At 44.1% G+C, this 16,886-nt stretch overlaps 1 protein-coding gene across 2 annotated transcripts; it reads right to left on the bottom strand.

Moving 5' to 3' along the window:
• Positions 1-3,346: 3,346 nt before the first annotated feature.
• khdrbs1b (KH domain containing, RNA binding, signal transduction associated 1b) lies at positions 3,347-15,129 on the bottom strand. 2 transcript variants are annotated; one of them, XR_014592988.1, is made up of 10 exons: positions 14,749-15,129; positions 12,063-12,184; positions 11,124-11,240; positions 10,709-10,855; positions 8,468-8,601; positions 7,216-7,453; positions 6,949-7,016; positions 6,604-6,662; positions 5,630-5,818; positions 3,347-3,413 (listed from the first exon to the last, which is right to left on the bottom strand). XR_014592988.1 is itself a non-coding variant. In XM_083899417.1 (9 exons), exons 1-9 carry the CDS (start codon positions 14,840-14,842, stop codon positions 5,712-5,714), a joined length of 1,086 nt encoding a protein of 361 aa, XP_083755543.1. In that variant the 5' UTR covers positions 14,843-15,129; the 3' UTR covers positions 4,558-5,711. The 2 variants fall into 2 exon arrangements, 1 of the variants encoding a protein (XP_083755543.1); XM_083899417.1 differs by lacking the exon at positions 3,347-3,413 and having other exon boundaries at positions 4,558-5,818.
• Between the last annotated feature and the right edge of the window lie 1,757 nt (positions 15,130-16,886).

Below are 16,886 nucleotides of genomic sequence, written 5' to 3' on the forward strand. Positions count from 1 at the left end.
CCCCGCCGCAGTCCCTTTGACGACCTTTGACCCGGAGTCAGACCCAGAGTCAGAAGACACTGTCGCTCGTGAAACACCTCCACAACGGACGTTATTCTTCTTCTGCGGTTCAATGTACGCAACCGGATGTGCCCGGACTAGTGCCCGGAGCAGGAGGATGCTGCTGTTCCGGAGAACCGATGTTTACGTAACCGGACCGGGTTTTTTCAGAGATCTCGCTGAGCCCGAGATTACAATAAAACACAGTGTTCTCAGCAGTGGCTGAACTGTTTGTTTAGAACCTTCAGGGCTTCTTAAACAAGGTAATGACTCAGATACACACTAAAAAAACAACAGCGTTAATTGGGACTTCCGATCTAGGTCCGCTTTAAGAGACCGCGATGATCACACGTGGTTACGCCACCGTCGTTACATGCACATGTGCTCGGTTACGTCTCGGAATCACAAAATCCACTCGTAACTCAGAAAGTGCAGAAGAAGTCTGGTCGAAATGAGAAAGAAATCCATTTTTCGCCCTGCGGTGGGAACACGACAACAAAGACCCAGACACTCGTCTCATTTAGAATTTAAGGTTTCCCTGAACATCTGTGGAAGTGATGCAGCGTCTGTCTTTCATTATTTACGTTCAGTATGAATGCAAACCAGCCAAAAACTCACAAAGAAAACCAGGATTTTGTGTGTTTTTTTCCAGCTGCGTTGGAACACAATCTCCAGACACGACCGAGCGACCTTTCTGTCAGAGGACACGTCAAAAGAACGTCCCCTACATGGTTCTCGCCGTCCAGCGCTACTTTCCGAGCCTTCAATTAACGTTTTAATGCCTCGCAGACACAGATATCAGGACATCGGGAGAAATCCCTCCGACACCATTCTGGGAATCTCCAGAGTCGTCCTCGCTCCTCGCTGCCGTTTTCTTCCCGTCTGAGAGCAACTGAGCATTGAGCCTACAGATCCTCATTAGTCACTTTCTCTGTGACACCGGGGCGATGCTTTCTCCCTCGCTCAGAAGTGCTGAAGGCTATGGGGTGACCACACACACACACATTCTTGTACTTGCTGCATACTGAGGACCAGCATTTCCACTTTATAAATCAACACAATTACAAATATCTACTTAATGAATGACATCTATAAAGAACTACTGGTTGCAGTACCATAAAATGTTTGCAGGTGGAGCCCCAGAGCAAAAAGAGCTGGAAAACTTGTCAAAATTTCACAAAAAACGTCATACTATACTATGTCGTCCAAAATTTTAACCCAAAATTTTTGTTCCAAAATAAAAACAAAACAAAACAACGTCTTACTATACTATGTCGACCAAATTAAAAAAAAAAAATGTTTAACCAAAAGTTTTTGGTCCAAAATTTGACAAAAACGTCCTACTATACTAGGTCGTCCAAATTTTTTTTTTTTTTTTAAATGTACCCATAATTTTTGTTCCAAAAAAAAAAAAAAAACTTCGTTATTTCTGTCGTCCAAAATTAAAAAAAAAAATTTTAACCAAAAATTTCTGGTCCAAAATTTGACAAAAACGTTATACTATACTATATCGTACAAATGTTTTTTTTTTTTTTTTTTACAAATTGAGCATGTTATAGCAACCAAAGGAAGTGATTTCAATGAAAACAAAGTGAGGACCGGCCAACACGTCCTCACTCCGTAAAAATGACCTCACTTTGATGGTTAAAAACCCTCACTGGTCCTCAGTATGCCACAAGTACAAGAACACACACACACACACACACACAGATTCACAGACACCGTCAGAAGCAAAGCGACTTAAACAGGAGCTGGCCAATCGTCAGGATCAACCAACCTGCTGCTGCATACTCAGACTTACAGAGTGGAAAAATGCTGCTGGTTTTGTCTGATGGAGGCCATTATGTAGACACTGTGTTTGCATGGTTAATTCATGACGGAGAGGAACTCGTCTCCGAAAGAGAGACCGAAAACTTTCCTGAATTCAGCTGCGAAGGCACTCGCGTTACAGGAGAGATTGGACAACAAATGCACGAAAGGTTATCGAAAGATTTAAAACGGAGGATTAAACGGATCGTTTGACATTTTGAGGAACGCACTCTTCTCGCTTTCCTGACGAGTCAGAGCAGAGGATGACTGGTGAAATAAGCTAACTTCCAACAGCTGTTCTCGTCTGGTGTTGTTGGAAAGACCAACACACACACACACATCTACCTCTCTACACAGCGCTAAAGGCTGAACATCAATCAACGGCACCATCGGGCCATAATATCGACATGGACTGTAGTCGTGTGGACAGACTTTATAACCGATTTGTCACGTTCCATCCTTCCATCAACGAGATCACTGCGATCGTTTGATTACTTCCAGCCGCTCAGAAAAAAGGCGCTCATATATGCAAATCCTTCATCTACATCTTCCTTAATTTAACTTGGACAAAAATAAGTCTAAGGGCGCTTTCACACCAACAGCAGTTGGTGCGCACCAAACGATTCGTTCGAACCAAAAACTCCAGTTCGTTTCGTTTTCGTTGGTGTGAAAGCATCAATCGCACTCGGGTCCGCACCAAATCAAGCGGACCGAGACCGCCAAAAAGGGGTGGTCTCGGTCCGCTTGACTCCGCACCAAATGTCAGACTCTGGTGCGCTCCCTCTGGTGAGAACGCGAACTCGGGTCTAAACCATATTCTGCAGTAAATGCCATGGACAACCTACCGCCATCTACCAATCATTGCAGTCAGTAGAGTCTCAGCTGCCGAGCAACCACGGGTTGCCAGTTACGTCAGAAAACAGAACCTAAAAGACCTCGGTGTTTTTGAATTTGGATGTAATAACCGTTTTTGGCCACATTCTTACATATGGCGCCTTAAATAAACAGACCGCTCCAGTTCCACTGAAGGCACGCTAACGGCGCTAAAGGAGCTAATGCAGCTAACTGGTAAACGGTGGCTGGACTCCGGTGTCGCGGCACGTAAACATGGCGCCACGCGTGTCTTTTTCCGGGTCAGTCGTCATGGAAACGCGGCGTGCGTCAACCTAGAGTCCCCACCTATGTACAAGTGTTCATGAATGCACCGTTTGTGATTCGGTTAAAATAACAATCTCTGCTGCTACAAAAGCAATGAAGCTTTTAACAAATACAAAGCACTTGGATTGATTGATTCTACACTTTTCGTCCAAAGTTTCCCCCGCGTTACGAGAGTGGATTTTCTTTTTTCAGACAAACATGAATGGACACTAATGGCTGCCTGGGAGGTGGAAATCAATCTAAAAAGCTTGTGCGGTGACGGTGATAATGGGACGGGGAGAACATGGAGTGTGTATAGTGTCAAATGAAGGTGCGGCGGAGTGATAGAACCAACCTGAGGTGCGTTTTGTACGGCCTCACTTCAGCAGACTGTCAGTCTCTGGGCACTCAGTGACCGATAGCTGTGCCTGAAGGAAGGACAAACCCCAAATCAATATCGTGTCTAAACAACACTGAAGAGAAACTTGACACAGGTATCATGCAATGTCTACAGAAGAGAAAGATAATGCTCATGCAACTCAAGCTTTTTGTTGTCGTCTTTTTTCTTTTTTTTTTGTACAGGCACAACCTTTTGAAATATTACAGTACACGGCAAATGAAAAAAGTAACAGCAGCTCAACTTTACACACGATATTGACATAGATTTGGTTCATTTTAGCAAGAGTTGCGTTAACACTATATTTTGTTAGTACACAGAACAGTTATTTTGATACATGAAATCCACTAGCGTGTGATATTGGAAGTTACGTTTTTCTTACTTTTGAGTCTTTTTTTGTTGTCGCACATGACTGGTGGTGGTGGTGGTGGTGATACTTTTAAGAAACTACGCATTTACCAGCAAGTTTATGTCAATGGATATAAACACACTATAGGAAATTAAACATTTAGGGTTAGGTTACCTTTACAGTGGAGTTGTCTAGGTTATAACCATCCTCTCCATTGCTCTGCCATTACTCTGCACTAAAGTAGCCGCCGCGCCAGCGTCATTCATGACAATGAAGCCTAGACCTGAATGGTGGTTTGAACTCAAGTTAATTTTCAGATGCTATAAAAGCAAACTCTCATTAACGGTTACGACCACAGGTAAGAGGATTGAAAAAGTCTTATACATACCCAGGCATTCAATGCTTTAGAACTCTATACACATTAGGAAGCTATCCAGGTTATTTTAGAGGTCTTACCTCTGGGTCCTTTTTAAAAAGTATAGAAAGAGAGAGAGAGAATAAGTTGTGCTCTTTTGATAATCAATCAAGACATCATTTAGTAGGGTTAAAGTCTTCAGACGTCAATACATTCATTTAAGATTTAAAATGCGTTTTGAATGAGGGAAACAAAAAGGAAAACACCTACATCTGACTGCCGAAGGTTGTTTAAAAAAGGCCATTTCAGAATTTTACTAGGACAGGAAACAAATAAAGCAAGTTAAGTTTCATAAAAAACAAACTAAGCTTTATTGACAAACTGCTGCAAAACATCTTTTGGACAGATTTAGTAACCTATTTAGGCAAGCTTACACATGTAGCATAATGCATTTTAATGGAGAGGGTACAGATACTAGTGGCAGAATAACAGTTAGTTTTAAAATATGTACAAGAGTTAGGATTGAGCTGCAGGATCCCTTCTCTGTAGAAAGAGAAGACCCATGTGGAGATTTTTGTCCCAATCCTTTCTTTTTTTTTTTTTTTGAGTACTTTGTGCATGCAGTTTATAGAGAGTCAGATCACAAAATGAAGACCTGAAACTGTGTGGTTTTTTTTGTTAGCATAACAGGAGGCCAGCTCTTGGCTGTGTTCTTATTAAAAACAAACATTGTTTTGTCTTCAGAATCGTTAAAATTAATTCGTTTTTTATACATGTATGAACAAATTGAGGATATGAGGACAGTCCATCTCAACAGTGTCTATTAGGGCTATATTTCAAAACTCTACGTACAATGACAAATATTGCTGGACTAATTCTAAAATGGACAATGTTTTAGAACTATTTAAAAACAAACCATCATTCAAACAAATGAATTGCACTGATTTCTTTAACCTTGACTTAATTTAACAGTCGTTTGATTTTCTTTTTTTAAAGTCTATATTACATGATTGAAAGTTTAAAAAGGTCTTTTATTTAGCTATATTAAGAAGAATTTTGAAATGTAGCCTAAATGGGAATCTGCAACTGACCCTGGACAGATTCTTTGTATTTATAAACAATTATCATGGACTCCTTAGACAAAGTGGGCGTGAGCCACCGATTCCACTAGAAAACAGTCTTTTTAAAAAAAAATGAACGGTCAACAATGCAAAAAAAGCCAGAGGGGAGTAAAAAAGAGTCAGAGAAAAATACAGCAACATAAAATAAAAAAAAAATCTGAAATGAAAAGGAACAAAAAAGGGTCACCAACTTCTCTTTTAACTCATCTAAAAGCCGCTTTGGTTGGTTGAATGGATGAGTGGGTGTGACAAAGAAGTTGTAGTGGTGGTGGTGGTTGGAGGGGGGTAAGGTTGTGGGGGGGGTTGTTAGCGGCCAAATGACAAAAACCAGTTCCAATTTTCACTTCCCAATTTGCTCTCTCGTATAAAGTCCGGCGTAGGGGGAAAAAAAAGACCAAACCAAAGACAAAACGGACAATTACTTTTGTCGGGCTTCTTAAAGCAAGAGCTGCCATGGTAGACAGGCGGTAGTCAGGGCGACACGTTAAGGGTGGCGAGTCTGCTTCAGTACTGTCGGTACGGGTGATCCCGGTAAGTCGTCTTGGCGCCTCTGGAGGTGGGCGGGGCTTTGCCTTGACCGAGCTGCTGCGTGCCATTCCAGTCGTCCTGGCCTGGAGAGGACACGAGACGAAAAACACAAGAACGCACGGGATTCAAAACAGGGGAAGTCTTAAGAAACTCTGTAATGTGCGGTAATAGTAGAGCTGGGCCCGTTAGCGGCGTTAAACGTTAACACACGGCGTGTTGACGTGCCGCGGCACCGGAGTCCAGGCATCGTTTACCAGTTAGCTCCTTTACCCGCGTTAGCCTGGACTCGTGACATGATATAGCCTGGACTCGTGACATGATATCACGTGCGTCTTTTTCCGCTCAGTCGTCATGGAAATGCCTCATCCGCTAACGCCGCTATTGCGTTAGCATGCCCAGCACTTGGTAATAGCATTTAAGAGCAAACTGGTAAACGATGCCTGGACACGTGACATGATATCACGTGCGTCTTTTTCCGCTCAGTCGTCATGGAAATGCGTCATCCGCTAACGTTGACGCCGCTATTGCGTTCGCGTCCCCAGCACTTGGTAATAGCATTTAAGAGCTAACTGGTAAACGATGCCTGGACTCGTGACATGATATCACGTGCGTCTTTTTCCGCTCAGTCGTCATGGAAATGCCTCATCCGCTAACGTTGACGCCGCTATTGTGTTAGCATGCCCAGCACTTGGTAATAGCATTTAAGAGCTAACTGGTAAACGATGCCTGGACTCATGACATGACATCACGTGCGTCTTTTTCCAGTCAGTCGTCATGGAAATGCGTCATCCGCTAACGTTGACGCCGTTGTTGCGTTAGCGTGCCCAGCGCTAGGTAATAGCGTTTAAGAGCAAAAGCTAGTCCTTACCATACGACTCGTACGAGTCCGTGGTCTCTCCGTGTCCGTAGTCGTAGTATTCTGGCTCTCTGGTCAAAGACGGAGGAGAGAAGAAAAATCACTTTTATGATTTGGAAAAAAAAATAAAAAACTTCAAGTAACTGATCTTAACATCTCGTGAGACGATAATTGGCTTCAAGATGAAAGCTTTTGGCTCTCCAGCACTGAACACCCCGAGTTCTCCGCCAAACACCAGAGTGCAGACAGAGTGGCTGAAAAGTGTTTCCACTTCCTCTCAAATTCCCCACCTCGAGTGAATCTAGCAACTAAAAAAAAACCAACAACAGCGTAAAAAGAGGTGTGTGGTCGACTCACGCCTGCGGTTGACTGTAATAGTTGTCGTACGACTCGTAGGACGTGTCCGTGTAGCTCTCGTCGTAGCCCTGAGGAGGGAAGGAAACACACAAGTCAGACTTTGAGGAGGGACTCGTCTGTAAACCATGAATGTCAAGATGTTCCCCAAAGTGCTTCAGCGGCACAGACGGTGCTTCAAATGAACTCGTTCGTCCCTGATTTTGAACGAGCGGTTCGATGCCGAGTGGGCGCCCCCCCAAAACAATGAATGAAAACTCCCCCACTCACATATTCATCGTAGTTCTCCGAGGCCGCAGTGGAGGAGTGCTGGTGGGGAGGGGGCGCCATCCTCTGGGGAGGTCCGGCTGCTGGAGGCCTGGCGCGCGGTGCAACGGCTCCTCTGGCGGGCGCTGCAGGGGGCCCTCCTCGACCTCCCGGGCCACCCCTCACAGGGCCACCTCTGGCGGGGCCGCCTCGGGTCACGCCTCCCCTCACGGCGCCTCCACGAGGAGGCATTCCTCGTCCCCTGAAAAAAGGCGAGAGCCGAGGTGGTTACGAAATGCGCCAACGAACGCGTCACCGTCTTTCGTTTGAAGCAATGCGTTCGTTATTGAGCGAGTGGATTGTCGGGAAGAGAAAACGCATGATTACATAAGGGGGCACTCAACCTTTTGTTTTCTCCCGTCTCTGAAGCAGAAACACAATACTAGATGTACTGCCGGCGTAAAAAACCTGCAACTTATTGTTATTTAATGCGTTTGCTCGAATGTTCATCAAGACAAAAAAAAAAAACAACAACAAGAAAATCAATACGCTACACAAACCCTTGCGCCGTTGACAAATGTGGCCCTGTTGTTTCCACTCATATCCCGTTTCAGAGGCTAACTTTAAGATTTAGAATAGCAGCAACACCACTTTCAGGATGAGAAATTTAGTAAAGAGTAAACCTTTTAAGCCGTCAGAATAAGAGAGGCTGCAAAAACAAGCCAATTAGACCACTTGATATCAGACAGCTGTCTTTTATGTGTATATCTTCTGTTATTTGTCTCATCTTGCTCTGCATTTTCATTGAAACAGATCTAGTAGTGGATGAACTGCAGTGAGAATGCTAACGGAGCTAACTGGTAAGCGATGCCTGGACTCATGACATGACATCACGTGCGTCTTTGTCCGGTCAGTCGTCGTGGAAATGCGTCATCCGCTAGCGCCGACGCCGTTGTTACGTTAGCGTGCCTTTTTTTTAAAAACAAGCCAATTAGACCACTTGATACCAGACATCTGTCTTTTATGTGTATGTCTTCTGTTATTTGTCTCATCTTGCTCTGCATTCTCATTGAAACAGATCTAGTAGTGGATGAACTGCAGTGAGAATGCTAACGGAGCTAACGGAGCTAACTGGTAAGCGATGCCTGGGGACTCATGACATGACATCACGTGCGTCTTTGTCCGGTCAGTCGTCGTGGAAATGCGTCATCCGCTAGCGCCGACGCCGTTGTTGCGTTAGCGCGCCACTGCAGTGAGATTGTCTGCATCTCCTCACCTGTGAGCTCCAGCAGGAGGGATCCCGCGGCCCCTGCCCGGCATGCCCCCGCGACCTCGCGCTCCGTGCTCCTGCCCTCCGTTCAGGTAGCTCATCTCCATGAACTGCTCTTGGCAGATGTCATCCATCATGTCCTTTAAATACATATGCACACGATAATGAGAGGAGACCGAGAAGAGCACATTTGCATAGAAGAAGTGAAACAGCAGAGTGGTGAATAAAGGAGTGCAGCACAATTACATGGACGCTTACAGAGTACGGCGTTCCCCCAACGGTTTTAACAGAGCGAGTGCAAGAGAAAGCCTCGGCGCCAGTGAGTCAGAGTGTGAAAGGGGAGAGAGGGAGGAGGGGTCGCGAATGTGGGAGGTTTGGAAAGCATCCATCCACGCTCTCGCCGTCTTCGTGTGCCTCCTCCTCCTCCTCCTTCCCTCTCCATCATGCACAAAATGTAAATCACTTGCGGCTACACATCCTGACAGGTCTGCATCACAGAGTTTCTTTTATTTCCCCGTCTACAGAACAATAAGTGAGGGCTGCGGGTGAGTGTTCTAACTCTGAGCGGCACAAATCCTGCAATCTGCCACCTTTCCACGCTGTGACCCAATCAATACTTTTATATAAACGAGTCCGTGGACTGGATTCGTGACATTGCGCTGACAACGGTGAGGAAAAGAGCGAGGAGGGGAAGCTGGACCACAACATGGCGTTCAATTCTTGCAGAGAAAAACCATCCGACTTGATTACAAATTCATCTCAGGCCAAGACGAGTGTGACGTGTCTTTATCCAATGAGGTATTTAGATTAATGAGGTTTCTGTACTTGCACTCTCAAAAGAAGATAATATATTTTCTTTTCCGCCAGTGTCGGAAAAATAACAAGCTATGCAAATCACTGACACAGAAGCAAGCCGCCTGCCTTTTTGCATTTACATTAGCAGCATTAGCAAAAAAAAAGGGGACGAGGAAGAATTGTCAAAGACGACTGGAATACCTGACGAGTAACACGTGATGCATAAAACATTTCCTCGACGAATCACGTCCACCCATATTTCACAAACGAAGGACTTCTAAGTCTGACAGATTCCGTTTTTTTTCCACATTCACTCTGCCTCTGATCCAACTTATTATTCCTTCTATAAAAAAGAAAAGAAAAGGACCCCTCCACACTAATTAAAAAATGTGAGGCATCTCCAGAAACCCCTGGGCAGGAGCCATTGTTCCAGCACTAGGGTTTTATTCAGCTTGCGTTTGACAGCAGACGGCGGCTGGCCCACGCTTACGAATCTCTGGGCACGAAACCAATAAAAGCCCACATGTCTGTCTGCGGAGCCGTGCATCTCCGGACCGACTCCCGTCCCTCGCTGAGGAACGAAGCTCTCGCGAAGACGACGCGGTGACAGTATGAAGGGGTGACCCCTGCCGACACGGTGGAAGCAACCCAATCTCCTCCCTCTTAGGCCGATTGCTTCACGTGTCAGGACTGTGTCGGAGCAGAAAGAGCTGTGGTGACACCGAGCAACACTGGACAGACTCAGTTACCCCCGAAACTCAACCGTTTTCTGGGGGAGTATTCCTTCTGTACGACTCAAACTCCGTTAATAGAGTGATAAGATTCAATTTAATAATGTAGTCAATTGGCGGCGGAGAAAAAAAACCTCCAAGGTCTTTGGGAAACATTAACATAGGACTGAATCAATTCAACCATTTTATATATCAAACACTAAATTAGGGAATCAACGGATTAACTGGTAATGGAAATAATCATCGGCTTGTTCAACTCATCAGTAAGCTACGCAATATAATAGGCATTAGAGCTTTACTCAAATGTAACTTCTTCATAACAGAAGAAACGTTTTTGTCTGCTTTAGCCTCTCATAATTTCCCTAAATCAATCAAATTCTATTGTATAGCCCACAGTTTACAAAACATAGTTTGTCACAGGGTTGGTATCCTCTGTCCTCCGACTTTCGACCAGGTTAAGGAAAAACTACCAGGGGAAAAAACCCTTATAACGAGGTAGAAACCTTAGGGAGAAGCACAGGTGAGGGATCCACTCCCTGGACGGACAGACGTTGATACCCAAAACGTACAAAACACAATTAATTGCTAATTAATTAATTGATTGGTTGATTGAATTAGCTGGGGGGGATTGCAGTTGCATTTCAAGTGCAAGTAAGGAAGGAAGGAAGGAAGAAAACGGACAAACAAACGCAAACCAACCAAACGGCGAAGGCAAACTCACGGGAAACAGGAACTTCTTGACTTCCTCCATGGCGTGTGCCATGCGCAGGTAAGCCTCGGGAACGGGCGCAAACACCTCGACGAACACGTGCAGGTCCATGGACAGGTGGGCGTACTTGGGCTCGCCGCCTTTCCTCAACCCCTCCTCCTGAAAGAAAACAAGTCAAAGGGAGTCAAAGACAGCACAGCTACCACCTCAAAAATAGGTATATATATATAGTCTGAACTGTCAGGGAACAGTGAGATCCTGAGGGTTCCTGAAACAGATGTATGGTACATCGCTGCCCTTGGCTTTACATTAAGTCCTGCCAGGTGACATTATCTGGGCTCATTGCCTGCTGTCCTCCTCTAAAGTACAGGCCAGCTGTCTTATGGCTTTCTCACGGGTGTATTCGTGAGTGTGTAGCGTATCGTACCTTGGTTTTGTCTCTCATGGATCCTTTGCCCAGCACCGAGATCTTGGCTCCGGTCTCTTCTTGTAGCCGCTTGATCGTGTTACCCTGAGGTCCCAAAATCTTGCCCACAAAATTGAACTAATAACAAAAGCAAAGCAGAAAAGAGAAGGGAAGGGAAGGGAAGAAAAAAAACAACCCGGCGTTACAATCCAGAGACGGTGAAGGCGGTCAGTTGTGCACAAGTAGATTTACCAAGGAAGGTCGATGGGAGCCCTCAAGGGGCCGTGATACCGCCGGTTACCATTTGCTACAATTATCCGAGCGCCGAGCCAGAACCAGCTTGTGATCAAACGCGGCAAAGCTGCAGCTCCTCCGTCTTTCACCAGTGTGATTACAGTGTGTATATGATATGTCCTCCACAATTAGATGTCACTGCCAAACGCATTAAAAGGAACTCCAGCTGGAGCCGTAAAAAAGTAGCTTTCTGTAGTCGGGGTGGGAATACCGCTCATTAGCTTCGTTATTCCTGATGCACAAATTAAAGCCGAGTCTGGAGCTCAGACAATCGTGTCCATGCTCGTATTGATCCGATACTGGGGGAGGTTGCAGCTATAGCTACTTTAGTCTTTTTTGAAAAAACGTGTAGTCTGTCAATTAGTGTTAACATGAAATAAGTAAAAAAAAAATCTGGGTATCAGAAAACCATTGTGATGTTAACATTTTGATCCTTGCAGGAGTATTTTTAAACCCATGCCTAGTATGTGTTGTAATTATGCTCTGGGGGCTTTAAGATCAAGGTTGAGAGGAGTCATCTGGGACTCCAGAGTAACCCCCGTGGCTTTTCTATAATTGAAACTTGGCTGAAGGATAAATTTAATAAAGAGGAGTTCACACCGACAACAGGACAGAGGAGGAAAGAAAAGGAAAAAAATAAGAATATCAGAGGCAAAGTCAGCTCACCTTGGGGTACTGTTTGACAGGTATGAGCACCCGCTCCTTAAGTTTGATGTTCTTTGTTGTGAAAAGGTCCAGGTATGCTTCCGCCTCCTTTTTAGTCTCGCCTTTCTGGATTCTATCAATTTCTAGAAGATGGAGGGGAGGGGGGGGGGGGGGAGAGGGATCGTTTTCAGGCAAAGCAATCTCACAGGAAGCACAGAGCATATCGTCGACATAATTACCAGGTGGGATTTATGTGGACTTTTAACCAAATACGTGGTGAAAACAAGTAGGTGTATAAATGGGACTAAATAGGCTGAAAAGTTATATTAAACTGTTGCAGCTCTTCGCGTCTTTGACCGAACTAATAATCACCATTGCTTTCAGAAAATGTTTAACAGGAGTGGGAATATTCATATTATTAATAATCCAATAACCGTTTACCGGTAACAGCTTTGACAACACAAGGTAAATTATCTTTACTTCACGTGTTTTTTCCCCCCATTGAATGCATTTGAGAAGACCATCTTGTATCTGAAGACCTGCTGAAGGACATTCATACTCATACAGCATTTATATTCCAATTAATTCATTTTTTGGGGACGTAGCTGCCTGCCTGACACTGCACAACCACCATCCATCGACTCTTCCTCCGCGGGGCACACGGCACCATCTCAGAGCGCCTCCTCTCTCGTGATCATGACAACTCAAGAGCCCTGCTGTGTGCAAACACCACAGTCTACCAGCTGCAGACGTTAGGGAAGAGGAGGAGGAAGAGGGGGGGGGGTTGGTGGTGGTGGTGGTTCTTCCGACTGGATGCATTAAGGACGGGGGGAATCCACAACGTACACACAACACACGCACACCACCTTTCTCTGTGCGTGTCATCCTGACGCTGAGGTTCAGAGACGAGGCAAAAGATGTGTGGCACGTCCTGCCACAAAGAGGCCAGCGGTACCTTTAGCAGGTGTCTGCTGCCGAGGTTCTTCTTACATAGGAAGCAGCGGCTTGCAGAGAGCGACTCACTCACAAACAACAACCAGAGCGAGGACATTAGGGCTCAAAAACAAATTAAAACGTCAACATCAGGTCAGGCCTGGCTGCGTCAAGGTCTTACTCTGTTAGTATTTTCTCAGTTGCAGCTTTTGTAATAAACAAAATGATGTTGATGGTGGCATCCCGTGCATCAGTGCTACAGCTGATGTTGTTTTAATTTAGATCTATTCTCCGGTGAATAGTGAACTGAAGATTGACTTAGAGTGGAAGTAAATCACAATATTTGGCACTTTATGCCAGTGTTTCCCAACCCTGGTCCTCAGGGAACACTGCCCTGCCATGTTTTACATGTTGCCCTGCTCCAAAAAACACCGGATTCAGATGGAGAAAAAAAAATCACAAAAGTTGAATCATTACATTTTTTGAAAAAAAAAATCTCAAAAGTTTAAAAAAAAAAATTTTTTTAAATGTAATGGTTCAACTTTTGTTAAATTGTTTTTTTTTTATGTTTCAGCTTTTGTCATTTATTTGATTCTTTTTTCCAAAAAATTTAATGTTTCATCTGAATCATGTGTTTTTTTTGGAGCAGGGCAACAAGTAAAACATGGCACGGCAATGTTCCCTGAGGACCAGGGTTGGGAAACACTACTTTAAGCCACATACACTAATAGATATTAGAGCTGGAACGAGTTATCGATTATTATTCGATTACTAAATTAATCGATTTGAAGCTTTTCTTCACGATTGAAACACGATTTCTGATCCTTTCCGCTTCTTAAATGTGAATATTTTCTTCGTTTCTTTGCTCAACATAACAAAGAAATCATTAAAACTCTTTCATTTTGGTTTGCGGACAAAAACAAGACGTTCGAGAACATCATCATTTTCAACTTTTTTGGACATTTTCTGACATTTTACGGGCCAAACGATTAATCGAGAAAATAATCGGCAGATTAATCGATTTCGATAATAATCGTTAGTTGCGGCTCTACTTCCACGTGCTTTCTCATTCATCAACACATCACATCACATCACATGTTAACTCGTGCTTTCTGAACATTTACATCGACTAATATCACGTAAAATGGTCGAATAAAGGCACATTTTAGCAGCCAAGTTGACGACCACACACAAATAACGAGCACCAAAGCTCCACAACAACTAAAAGTCCGTCATTTCTTCCCCAAAAGGTCACTTTAGCAGCGAACTCCGTGTCCCGGTCGAGCCCCGAACACTCGAACACGGGGATCTGGAAGTTTCCATGGCTCGCGACCGGGGCCAGTTCTCGGCTCTCGGGGGTAGTAGCGCGGGAGCCCTCTTCCGGATGCAAGCGATTTATATAACACGTTTTTACACATTTTTTCCAGCTTAAAACGACGAGACCAATTGGAAACTCCCGGAGGACTCGGTCACTCTCGGAGTCCGTGAACTCAGCGCGAGTGTGCGGGGGAGACAACAGTAAACACGCCGCAGCTGCGAAGCGGAAACTAGCTTAGAAAGAGCATCGTTTGAAAAGTGCGTGCTCCAACGGCGTAAGTCGACCGTTTCAGACGTTAGTTGAACGGCTCACACACACATCTGTACTTAGTGAAAGCTCTCGTTGTGAGTGGGTGAGTGGGGCTTATCCACGTCCCGGGTCCCGGGTCCCCGCACACCCCGTGGCGGGCTCAACAACCCCCCGCCGTAGGGCACAGAAAACACCGCACTACTTTACCTGCGTTCAAAAGTTTCATGGCGTGCGTGAACGACAAGTCCAGGCTGTCCTTTTCCGCCAGCAGCTCGGGGAGGTATTTGTCGTCGTTCTCCATTTTGAGTTTAGACACGGGAGAGTAGGGGGGTGAATAAAAAAAATAAAGCCCAAGAAAAATAGAAAAAGAAGTAGTCCAGTTATGTAACTAACGAATGCTGCGTATCCTCTCTCGCTCGCAGGCTGCGCTTCGCATGTGGCGACCGGGCGTTCGTGCACCAAGAAGAAGAAAAAGATGCGTCCGCTACTTTGCGGTCTCTCTGCTGCGCCTCTCTCCGCGGTGGCTCCGTGCTCGCAGCTGTGCGGTACTGGATGAAATGAGGAGAAGAAGAAAAGGACCGAGAGAGAACACTGATCCCACAGTCGAGCCGGACGGAAGTGAGCTCACACACGGACTGACGCCGCCTACTGTGTGCTGAGAGGACGTGCACCGCCTCCTCTGGAGATAATAACCCCCACCACTACAGTGAGTTATATGATGACAACTGATGCTATGGAAGCCCGTTTCAGAAAGAAAGTCATAATTATGAGATAAAAAGTCGAAATCATGGGATAAAAAGTCGAAATCATGAGATATAAAGACGAAATTTTGAGATACTATCTCATAATTATGAGATTAAAAAGTCGAAATTATGAGATATAAAGGCATAATTATGAGATATAAGGGCATAAGTATGAGATAAGTCGAATTTATGAGATAACAAGTCGAAATTATGAGATATAATGTAGAAATTATGAGGTATAAAGTCGAAATTTTTAGATGTTATCTCATAATTATGAGATAAAAAGTCGAAATTATGAGATATAAAGTCGAAATCATGAGATATAAAGACGAAATTTTGAGATACCATCTCATAATCATGAGATAAAAAGTCGAAATCATGAAATAAAAAGTCGAAATCATGAGCTAAATAGTCGAAATCATGAGATACTATCTAATAATTATGAGATAAAAAGTCGAAATTATGTGATATAAAGTCGAAATTATGAGATATAAAGTCGAAATTATGAGATAAAAAGTCGAAATTTTGAGATACTATCTCATAATTATGAGATAAAAAGTCGAAATTATGAGATATAAAGGCATAATTATGAGATATAAAGGCATAATTATGAGATAACAAGTCCAAATTATGAGATATAAAGTGGAAGTTTTAAGATACTATCTCATAATCATGAGATAAAAAGTCGAAATTATGAGATATAAAGGCATAATTATGAAATAATTGTTAATGACTTCTATTTCATATTTCATCTCATAATTTCGACTTTTCATCTCATAATTATGACTTTCTGTCTCATTATTTTGACTTGGTATCTTGCTATTTTTCCCCCCAAGTGGCAGAAACGGGCTTCCATGTGATGCCTTGTGTGTGTGTGTGTGTGTGTGTATATATATATATGTACAGCTATATTATTCCTGTGATGTCTGTGTTCAAAATCTTTTTGTTTTTGCTAAATAGGAAGTAAATATCTATCATTCACTCTTCAAACATGTATTTTTAGGGCCTGAGCACAAATGCTAGGGACCAAAAACGACTCTTAGCATGAATTTGTGACAGGAAACTATTGTTTTCCTTCAGATTATTCTTATTATTCCGTGTCATTGCGGTCATTTTTGAGGGGGTTAACGTGCATAAAAACTGTTGAAACTTTAGGCTAGCTTTAAGTGGCGTTGCGTTCCCACGTTTTATTTCGCATTTAGACGAGCGTCTTTGGGTGGAAATCTGCACGCAAACTGTGTGAAATTTGATGTAGTATGCATGCCAGGTAGCTAGGTGGCACTGTGAAGCACTGCCGTACTACTACACCAGGAGCGCGCGCATGCTTCGAAACTTCCTTCTACTTCTCTCTCGTAGCGCGAAGTCGCCCACAGTCGAAAACCAAAACATTTTGTCGGTTTCACCCGGCAGCGTTGTCGTGTAAAGCCAGGCTTAGCACGAAGTTCAGGTCAGGCAAAAAAATGCGATATTGACATAGTGCCACGACCGTGTGGTGCTCAATGCTCTCTATATAGCGCCCCCCTAAGGTGAAAACAGGCAAAATTTTGTTCCACCGAATTTTCCCGAAAGTTGGTGGGAAGATGTCGTGAGCCTGAGACGGAC

This window comes from Microchirus variegatus, assembly GCF_963457635.1.
Source record: "Microchirus variegatus genome assembly, chromosome: 13".
Lineage (NCBI taxonomy): Eukaryota > Metazoa > Chordata > Actinopteri > Pleuronectiformes > Soleidae > Microchirus > Microchirus variegatus.